General features: G+C 26.5%; 1 protein-coding gene across 1 annotated transcript; it reads left to right on the forward strand.

Moving 5' to 3' along the window:
- The first annotated feature begins 5,459 nt into the window (after nucleotides 1-5,459).
- LOC114323057 (Pollen Ole e 1 allergen and extensin family protein) lies at nucleotides 5,460-6,834 on the forward strand. The gene is made up of 2 exons (XM_028270515.2): nucleotides 5,460-5,642; nucleotides 6,286-6,834. Exons 1-2 carry the CDS (start codon nucleotides 5,504-5,506, stop codon nucleotides 6,669-6,671), a joined length of 525 nt encoding a protein of 174 aa, XP_028126316.2. The 5' UTR covers nucleotides 5,460-5,503; the 3' UTR covers nucleotides 6,672-6,834.
- The last annotated feature ends 4,529 nt before the right edge of the window (nucleotides 6,835-11,363 follow it).

Genomic DNA, 11,363 nt, shown 5'->3' on the forward strand with positions numbered 1-11,363 from the left:
TACCAGATTTATTTATCGAACCGAATTAAAAATTCAAAGACCAAGTCGAGTGTGTGACACTCTGTCCTTAAGACAGATTCGCCCTGCTACGGTACTTACGGTTGAGTGGCGTCTATCTTCCAGGATACAATGATCTTCACAAATTGTAATAGTACTCCAAACAATTTGTTCGGTGAATCAAACCTATGTTCTAATACTCTCTTTATATAATTCTAAAACTAGAATGTAGAATAATGCAAACAAAACAAAGTTTGGACAGCAAAACAAATGATTTTACAGACTGATTTTTTTTGGCCAGAAAATTGCTGGATTTATGGCAGTATGTATAGGCAACCAAGAGTCAGTTGGAGCCCGAACAGGTACAACACAAAGAAGTGAAAAGGTGCACTTTCCAATTCAAATAAAGTTGACCGTTAGCAATTTGAAAACAAATTTGAAAAGTTTCCGTTGGTCAAACAAAACTGTTTGGAATTTAAATCTGTTTCACCTTTATTAAATAAACTATTTTGAATATATATATATATATATATATATATATATATATATATATATATTAAACAAATTGAATAGTTTAATAAACAAAGTAAGAGGTACAAATTTTAGGAAACCACTTAGGAACCCAAAATTTGAATTTAGAATTAAATTAAATTTCCACAATTACAAACTTTAGGAAACCACTCAGGAATCCAAAATTTGAATTTAGAATTAAATTAAATTTTCATAATAATTTTTATTAAAAAAATTCAAAAGAATTTTTATCTAAAAAATTAATGTTAAACCCGAAAACGACGTCAACTTTCCATTCACTCATAAATGGTTTTGACGTTTCGTCTTTACCGTGTGACTTGCCACGCGGCAAGGAACACGTCACCTCTTTGGATTCATCCCAAAAGACGTTTGGAGCTCACTCAATTTTGACCACAAAATCGGCGCAAAATAAGCCATATAAAACACCATTATCCAACAGATTATTCAAGCATTTCTCCATTTTCATAGTGTTATCTTTTGCAAAAAAAAATGGGACAAAAAGAAGAGCAATGGCAGAAGTTGAAGTTAAGGGTTATGCAAAAAGTACGAAAGGGGAAGACGAAAAAGGAGAAGAGCCAGATGGAAAAGTAGAGGAGAATTCGAATTAACGTGCATTCTTTATGTGGACAAACTTGATATTTTTTTTAATCTTTTATTTGTATCTATCTTTAAATTTAAACATTTATTTGGTTATTGCTAAAAAAGTTTTGACTTCTGTTCAATCATGATTGCATTTGTACATTCTTTAATTACATGAAAGCCAAAATTGTAAGGTCTACACAGAAATCTCTTAAAAGGAGAGTTCTAGGAGCTGTAAACTTCAAACTAAATTTGTTGATTTTAAAATTTTAATCAATTAGTTTTGAAAGCATCAAAATTTCAAATTAAAATTAAAATTTTCAATTTTTAATTACTTAAAAAAAACTATTGTTTTGCTCCTTTATCAATATGAAACGAATAATTAAATATATATATATATATATATATATATATATTAGTTTGAAGTCACATTACATATTAAAAATTCATAGGATATCGTGATTTATACTATTATTAGAAATAAGCACTTTTAATCAATTAAATTATCTAATTGAATTATTTGTTATAATTTAATCACAACTTTTGGGCCAAAATTTAAAAACTATTAGCTTAAAAACACCTATTATTAAAATAGGCACTGTTCGTTTAGAAAGAAATAGATTATAGAAAATGAAAATGGTCAAAAAGTGAAGCGAAAGAGAAGAAAAAAGAAATCAAAATTTGTTTTCTTGTATACATTTAACAAAAATGATTGAGAGCTCTAATTTTGGAGCTTTGGACCCACCATGTGATGTAATATTTATGCTTGCTTGTTTGTGGGTTTTTTTTAATTATTTTATCATTTTTTTTATGCCACATCACTAGAGCTCAAATTAGAACTCTAGTTTTAGAGCTCTTAATGACTACTTTGCATTTAAATAGATGAAAAGTTTGTAAGATGGGAAAAAAAATATAATCAATGCATAAGAAGGAGTTGTGGAGAGAAACATAGAAAAAATAAATTTTCTTGTATATTTTGCAAGAAATTATTAGCCTAACTAACAAACTAATTTGAGTTATACATGAAACTTTAGTTTCTGTTACTTTCGAGAACTCTCCATCTAAAAAACACACAAAAATTATTATTCTTTTTTCATTTTTCAATATTATCTATATAACCAAACTGAGCGCAGTTTAAAATTGAAACATTCCATTAGAAGTTGAAATTACTGCACTACTAAACTTCAATATCTCCATCAAAATATCCAATTCTTCAGAATTCATATTATGCCTGTTGATGTAGATTCTATAGAAAAATCAGTTTGCCCTTTGAATTTTGAATTTGTACGAAAGCAATTATCCTAAAATTTTGAATTTGTATAAGAGATAATTTAAATAGATTTGTGCATGAAATAAAAATTCATTTTGTTCACTTTTTCAAATTTTTTCTCTACAAATTCTAGATGCAAACACAACTTAAGAATTTTTTGAGTGATTGTGTAAAAAAAATAGATGTTAGTCAATAATAAGTTTTTTTTTTTCTTGATAAATTTTACAAAATCAATAAACATATTATAAAATTGTTTGTATATATATTTTAAGCACTAAATTATTTTAACCCGTGCTATGCTACAAGTAAATTAATTAAAAGAAAGTATAGCACGAAGGTTGCTTCTTCTGGAAATATTCAATGCTGCTCGTGACATTGTCCTACCATCTATCCAAGTTTTTAGTCCAAAAAATTAAATATATATATATATATATTATAAAAACTCAATTCATTTTATTTTTTTATACATCATTTCATAAAAATTAAAAAATACTGCTACTACAAATGTCCATTTCCAAACAACCCTTCTATGTTTAACAGCAATTATGCGACTACACATTTATATAAATTTCATGTTATATACAAATATGATTTTAGAAGTTATTGGGACAATGTCATAAGAAAACAATCAAGACTACATCCACCTAATTTATCACCTTTTAAATGATCTTTAATGATGTGGCATTAAAATTAGACTCTACATGATAGAATGTTGACAAATCAAAATTTGACACTTGTCAGACACATTATTAAGAGTGATAAATTAAGTGTCTTAAACATTTTTCCTTAACTAAAGAGGAGATCATTATTTATTTACACCTCTTTAATAAACATAGTAACCACAAAAAAAAAAAAAAAAACCCACTTTTTTAACTCATTCTAACTTATAAATATCACTAATTTACTATAATAAAAAAAATGTGTGACTGAAAATTAAGGCGGCATGTCTGGTTATGAGTACTAGAACTGCATCATTGTCTGTTAGATTTGTCCATAGATTAAAATTGTATTTAAATCTTGAATTTGAATAAAAATTTGTGAAGAGAAAGCAATAGAGGAGGGAAGAGTGAAAAAAATTAGGCTGTGTTTGGTTTGTAATTCAAACCATGATTCTATATCTGTTATCAACTCTTTGTTTGCTTATAGTTTTCAAATCATGATTCCAAATCAATTTCAAAATATATTTTGAAAACATGTTTGGTAAACTAGAGAATTTTTGAATTTTTGGCCTACTCATTCGTCCGCCCGAACATCCACCTAGACAGTTTTTGAATTTTTTTTGTCTATCCGGTCGTCTCCCCGAACGTCCGGTCAGTTGACCAGAACGGTGTTTTTTTTTGTTTTGTTTTTATTTTTATTTTTATTTTATTGCAATTGGCACCTGTTTTTTTTTATATTTTTTAAATATAGAAAATATTTTTTTGAGACCAAAATGACAAATTATTTGGACATTTATTTAAAATTAACAAAAAAAATTTTGAAATAAAAATTAATTTGTCATAGTAATTTTTTAAAAATAATAATATTTTTTTAATATTTTAAATAAAAAAATATTTTGGGAATTTTTTTAATTTTTTAAATAAAAAAATTATTTTTGCCAATAATTATTTTTTTAATTGAATTTTAAAAAAAGTTTGGCTATGAGTTTCGAATAGAATTTTTAATAAAGTTTTAAGTTATATGTTTGGTTATAAGTGTTATAAGTTTTTAAATTAAGTTTTGAAAACTCATAATCAAATAATTTTTCACAAACTCAACAGTCATTTCAAAAATTCAACACTCAATTCAAATTATAATTCAAAACTTTTTTCAAAACTCATAACTAAATAAATTTTTGCTTTTCAAATTATAATTTTGAAATTCACAAACTCAAAATGAAACTCCACACTCAAATCATAATTTTAAACACAAACCAAACACTACCTTAGATTTGCTTTTTGTCATTTTTCTCCTTCTCTCCCTCCCTTTTTCTTTATAAATCTCCATTCAAATTAAAGATTTTTTTTTTTTTTTTTTTTTTTTTTTTGCTGCATCGTGGTAGACAAAATTTATAATTAAAAAAAAAAAAATCATATGGGCCTTAAAGTCCAGGCTGTTCTGGTGAATTGAATAACGTTGAAAAGGAATAAGAGCTAACTAGATCAATAATGGTGAATTGTACTCAGAACAACACATCCGTACATGTCTTTAGTAGGATAGTGCCAAGAAATATTTACAACTAGTGTTGCGAGGTGGTTTCAATTTACTTAAAATCTGTACAAGTTAAGCCAAGTTGGATCAATTATTCAAATCATAAATTATTTTCTCAATCTCGCGTTTCAGTTCACTTTTCTATCATATATTAAACGTTTAAATGTAATTGTGTAATAATTATGGCCTTAAGAAGGGGGACATGAAAGATTTAGACAAACTTATTATTCTAATAGTATGAATCTTGATAAGTAGTAGATATTATTGAATTGTAAATCTAACTAGTGCCCTTAGGCCTTGTTATTTAGAGTAAAGGTAATTTTAGTATTTCTGCATTTGTAATCTATTGCCCTAATTTATATGCATTTGTAGTTAACGAATTTTTATTTTTGTATCCTCTTATTTAACATTTCTAATCATAGTGGAATCATAGCAAACATGGACATAGTCCTAATTTTGAAGTAAATCACGTAAATCTCATGTTTTTTCTTACGTGAATGTGATTTACATTTCTTGTGTATTTGTTCATTTCCATTTTTATATCTCACTAATTCTGATTAGATGCCATGGATTTTTAATCCTTACCAGTTTAACTATTGTCATGTGCTAATTTACAGAAATGATACTTACAGCATAAAGTTACCCTTGAAAACTACCTAAATGTGAAATCTACAATGTATTGATATTGTTCGTACATATCAAATTCAAAACATTTTTCTAAATAAACTTTTTGGATAAGACAAGAGTAATATATTAGGACAATAAAATGTTGTTCCCTGCACCTCTTCTTCAATTTAACACCCCAACTACCAGACTGTGGCTTGGGTCCCATTCATTAACTATGGTTCATGTTATCACTTGCAATATTTATATGTGTTGCTTTGCCATCTTTTCTTCTCAAGCTCATTTTTCTTTCACTTATCTCTCTCTGCTTCCATGGCTATTCATCATAAGGTTATCATTACTGCACTTCTCTTTGCTTTGTTGGTTCTTGCTAGGGTTGAGTTCTCAACATGCCATGTCTTGAAAGGCTCTGTTACTTGCCTTGACTGCCTTAACCACCATGATCTTTCTGGTTTGTCCTAATTCTTCTCACTTACTATCTTATGGTCCTTAACTAATTCTTAAAATTTTTAGTTGCCTTTTTAGAGTTAGTTTGTCCTACTTCTTGTCACTTACTATCTTATGGTCATTAACTAATAACTATAACTTTTACAGCTCACAAAATCTTCTGTGTTTTAAAATTTTTATCTATCTTTTTAAAGGTAACATGCAATTAAAAAAAGTCATATTTTTGCACATTACATTTTAAGTTCGTCTTATTTAAGTGAATCTAAAAAAAATCACTAAAAATAAATGCCTGTAGTGAACTATGAAGAAGTGATTTTGTAAATGCGACATTGGTTAATAATAATATGTTTAAAATACTTGTATATTTCTTCACAAAAGTGGATAGTTAAGGAATATACAATTATTTAATATTTTGTTAATAAGTCTTCTTATGACACTCATCAAAAAATGAAATGTATAATGTGAATTCAAATATAATATAACCCAAAATGATTTTGATATATACACTTAATTTTTGACAAATTTCCGAACGACTTTTTGGACTCCATAACATTACTGTGTGAGCTAACGTGCCTTGCCTAGCAGTTGACTTGGGTAAATGGGAAAGTTAACTATCTTCACCATCTTCTTCACGTCTTCTTCCACAGACATTAAAGTCCTAGTGAAGTGCAGTCAAGTGAAGAAGCTAGCCGTGGCAACCACATCAGCAGATGGAACCTTCGAGACCGAGCTTCCCTCCGACGCCACGCCGCCATCTTCCTTCAACTGCCTAGCCAACATCCTAGGTGGTCCAAAACAACTCTACACCTCAAAGAAAAACATCGTTTCAAGGACTCTCAAACTCTCCAACTCTGATGATTCCTACACCATCTCCAAACCTCTCAAGTTCTTCACATCAAACCCTTCTTCCTCCTCCAAGAATGCTGCAGCAATCGGTGAATCGAAGACCGTTGACATACCTCTGCCGCCGGCGTGGGGACTAGCTCCTTCTAGCTACTATATTCCCTTTGTTCCCATCATAGGAATACCTTAATCTGGTGTTTCTAGTGTGTCTTAAGGTTTGTTAACTATATGTGTATATGTTGTATGTGGTTTTATGGTTTTGTTTGTAGTGTTAATGTTGTGTGAAAGCTATGTTCTTTCTCATCATATATATATATATATATATATATAGTCCACCTTGATTATTATAGTAATTTGAGGTATACTAGTAAAATGTTTTGTTGGGAGCAAAGACTATTAATAGATCTTGCTCTAATATGGTTTTTTTTTTTTTTTTTTTTAATGGATAATGTTTAGTTTTATCATTTCTCTCCTCCTCAATTATTCATTGTGGACGCTGTCAGTGACTTGACAATGTTATAAATTAATCTTTAGTCATTCATTTGTGTTAGTCTCAGTCTCACAGGCAATCCATATAAATAAAATCAAGATTGATTTGGGACTATAAAAAAAGAAAAGAAAAGTCGACTGAAAAAAAAATAAACAAACAAGCGAATAAAAAATCTACCAAAAAATAAACCCCAAACACTCACTCAATTTGTACCAAGTTTCTTATGATTTTGAGAAAATTATAGAAATAGTCCCAGTAACTTACACGATGTGTCAATTTAGTTTATATTGTTTTAATTTTTTCGATTTAATCCTTTAATTTAACGAAATGTGGACGGAAAATCAAATTATGTGTCAATTTGGCCCTTGTAATTTATACAATGTGTCAATTTGGTTTCCTATCAAAATCGAACAAATTAAAAAAATAGGAACCAAATTGACATATTGTATAAACTACAGAGATTAAATTGACACATTGTGTAAACTTTTCGTCTACCAAACTTAACAACCGTTATTTATTGGACTAAAATGGCATAATCTGTTAAATTAATGGACAAAATCGAGCAAATTAAAACAATAATGACCAAATTGACACATCGCATAAATTAAAAGACCATTTACATAATTTACATTATGATTTTTGAAGTGTGTGGCCACATTGCACTTGATTCTTAAAGATTTGAGTTTAATGGCTATTATTAATACCTATTCATGACATCATTTCTTGTAATTTTTTCATTTTGAATCAAAATATCTACTACTATAGTTTATAATTTAAAAAATAGCATCGTCACGTTATTCTTAATGAGTTTTTTTTTTTTAATTAAATTGTTCTCCATATAGATTTTGTGATTTTAGATTTGTTAAAATTAAATATCTCAACTTCATATGTGAAGTTGAAGTAGTATTGGACTAATTTGTACTTATATTAATGATTTAAACCGTTCATCTCATATAATAAACTGAGAAGATATATACAAAAAATTAGATTGATTATACATAAATAATTACATGATCATTATAACAAATAGACAGCCTATTTTTAAAAATATGTAGGATGTATAAATAAAAATAATTTAATAATATGATAATTAATATTGAATTAATTTAATTTCTTACCTAGATTATTTTTTTATTTAGTTATATAAGAAGCACAATTTAAGTCATCGAAGTGAGTCAAAGTTACTTTAATAATAATCAATTTCACTGTGAAATTGAAATCTTCAACTTTAATAAATTCAAACTCACGTTTTGTAGTGAGGGGAGATGATCAGGTGTTATCATTAAATTCAAAAGCCCAAATGCATAACTGAACATTGAACAGGCCTGAAGCCCGTTCACTTGCTCACACAAAGTCGGGCCAACATTAACATAATAATGGGCCAAACTAAACTTAAGACACATTAAGGCCCAAAATTGATTTGAGGCTAAACCCAGGCTTTAAGCACAACACATTCAAATGTCCAACCTGCTTTTATAAAAAATATATATTATTTATTTAATATTTCTTTTTTCTCGTAACTAATGTGTCTTATATACTCAAAATTTTATTTAAAAAATGAATTAAAATTAAAATTTGAGAGAAAGGGCAGAGTTTAAAGAACAAGGATTTTTGAAAGAGCAGAGTTTAAGGAAGCTTAAATGGATATTTACCTGCATTTATATTTATATTAATGGTTCTTTTTTTGAAGTGATTTTCTTGAATTTTTAGTTAAAATATGAGATAAAAAATTGAAGTATTTAGAAATAAATTTTTACAAAAAAAAAAATGTAAAAAAAATATAAAGAATGAAAAAAAAACTAGTTTTTTTGTATGACTTTAAATTTTTTTTCGTAATGATTTTTAACTTTTTGAATAAATTAATCTACTAGGCAACTACAAGACAATGTTTATTGAAACGTCAAAAATAAATAAATAAAGATATAAATAAATTACCAATTTTTTACTAAAAGAAGTTCTCGAAGTGCCATTAAATTTTTATTTTTCGAGCAGTATAATATATAATTAATATATATATATATATATATATATATAAGAACGGCTTAATTGTTTAAGATTCGTATTTTCTTTTTAATTTTGTCTTTTTTATCTTGAATAATTTACTAATGGTGGCCAATATGTTAAGTGAAGGTTTTTTTTTTTTTTTTTTTTTTTTTTTTTTGTAATTACGCAAACATTTTTAATCAATTATGCAACAGGTTTTTTCGTAATTACACAAACATTCTTGATCAATTATGAAATATAAATCTTTTATTTTATTTTTATCAAATTACAAATACACCTATAAGGTTTGTTTAAAATATGAATCGGTCTTATAATACTAGAAATTACAATTATCGTTTGTTATAAATTTTAATTTAACACAATATTATATATATATATATATATATATTCTCCTATACAATAATAAATTATCAAAATTATTTATTGAAAAATATTTCTTATATCATTAAAAATTATTAATTGACTTAATGATTTATTTATTAAGACTTTTCTTAGGTGTATGCAAGGCACTTACACCCTTTCTATTTTGCATTTACACCTTTTATGTATTGGGTTCTACCAAATTTTTTGAAAACTTACACATTGGTGACCTACTAAGCAGGTCATTTTTCAGGTAAATTAATAAAATAATACATTATATTTTGTGAAAACTTACGCCTTTTGTGAAAACTTACACATTTTGTGAAATTACTTACATCTTTTGTGAAAACTTACGTTTTTTTATGAAATTACTTACACCCTTTTTGACAACTTACGTTTTTTTTATGAAATTACTTACACATTTTGTGAACACTTACTCCTTTTGTGAAATTAATTACTTACACCTTTTGTCATGAAAAAACTTACACCATTTTTGAAAAGTTACACATTTTGTGAAATATTTTTTTTTCCCCTAAAATTTACACCTTTTGTTAGAACTTACACATTTTGTGAAAACGAAACTTACACTTTTTGTGAAGTTACTTATATCTTTTGTGAAAAAACTTACACCATTTCTAAAAAGTTATATTTTTTGTGAAATAATTTCTTTCATAAAATTTATACATTTTGCTAAAACTTGCACATTTTCTGAAAACTTATACATTTTCGAGATAATACTTACACATTTTTTAAAAAGTTACTCCTTTTGTGAAATAATTTTTTTTTATAAAATTTATATCTTTTATTGAAATTTACAACTTTTGTGAAAAAAAAACTTACACTTTCTATGAAATAACTTACATCTTTTGTGAAACAAGTTATACTTTTTGTGAAATAACTTACATCTTTTGTAAAACAAGTTACACATTTTCTGAAAAGTTACACATTTTCTGAAAAATTTCCTTTCATAAAATTTACACATTTTATTAAAATTTACACATTTTCTGAAAACTTACACTTTTTCGTAAAAATACTTATACATTTTGTCAAAAGTTACACCTTTTGTGAAATTTTTCTTTCATAAAATTTTTTACAAAAGGTGTAACGTTTCAAGAAAAGTGTACGTTTTTTTAAAAAATGTGTAAGTTTTGTTTTCACAAAAAGAGTGAGTTCCAACAAAAGCTGTAAATTTTATGAAATAAATTATTTCACAAAATATGTAATTTTTCAGAAAATGTGTAAGTATTTTCATGAAAATGTGTTAGTTTTCACAAAATATGTAAATTTTATGAAAGAAATTTTTTTACAAAAGATGTAACGTTTCAGAAAATATGTAAGTAATTTTACAAAAGGTGTAAGTTTTATTTTCACAAAAGGTGTAAGTTCTTACAAAAGGTGTAAATTTTATGAAAGAAATTATTTCACAAAAGGTATAACTCTTCACAAAAAAAGTGTAAGTATTTTCACAAAAAGGTATAAGTTTTCAAAAAATGTGTAAGTTTTAACAAAATGTGTAAATTTTATGAAAGAAAATTTTTCACAAAAGGTGTAACGTTTCAGAAAATGTGTAAGTTTTTTCAAAAAGATGTAAGTAATTTCATAAAATGTGTAAGTTTTGTTTTCACAAAAGGTGTAAGTGCCAACAAAAAGTATAAATTTTATAAAACAAATTATTTTACAAAAGGTGTAACTCTTCACAAAAAAGTGTAAGTTTTAACAAAATGTGTAACGTTTCAGAAAATGTGCAAGTTTCTTCACAAAAGGTGTAAGTAATTTCTCAAAAGATGTAAGTTTTGTTTTCACAAAAGGTGTAAGTTCTAACAAATTATGTAAATTTTATGAAATAAATTATTTCATAAAAGGTGTAAGTATTTTCACGAAAATGTGTAAGTTCCAACAAAAGGCCTAAATTTTATGAAAAAAATTATTTCACAAAAGGTGTAAGTACAACAAGGTGTAAGTTTTTACAAAATGTGTAACTTTTAACAAAATGTATAACTTTTATGAAAGAAAATTTTTCACAAAAGG

The sequence above is a fragment of the Camellia sinensis genome, chromosome 12 (assembly GCF_055761805.1).
Source record: "Camellia sinensis isolate YWXY chromosome 12, ASM5576180v1, whole genome shotgun sequence".
NCBI classification, from domain to species: Eukaryota; Viridiplantae; Streptophyta; class Magnoliopsida; order Ericales; family Theaceae; genus Camellia; species Camellia sinensis.

Coding starts and splice junctions, on each gene's coding strand:
- LOC114323057 (XM_028270515.2), top strand. CDS start 5,504: ATGGCTATTCATCATAAGGTTATCATTACTGCACTTCTCTTTGCTTTG. Junction 5,643..6,285: donor TAACCACCATGATCTTTCTG/GTTTGTCCTAAT, acceptor CTTCTTCCACAG/ACATTAAAGTCCTAGTGAAG.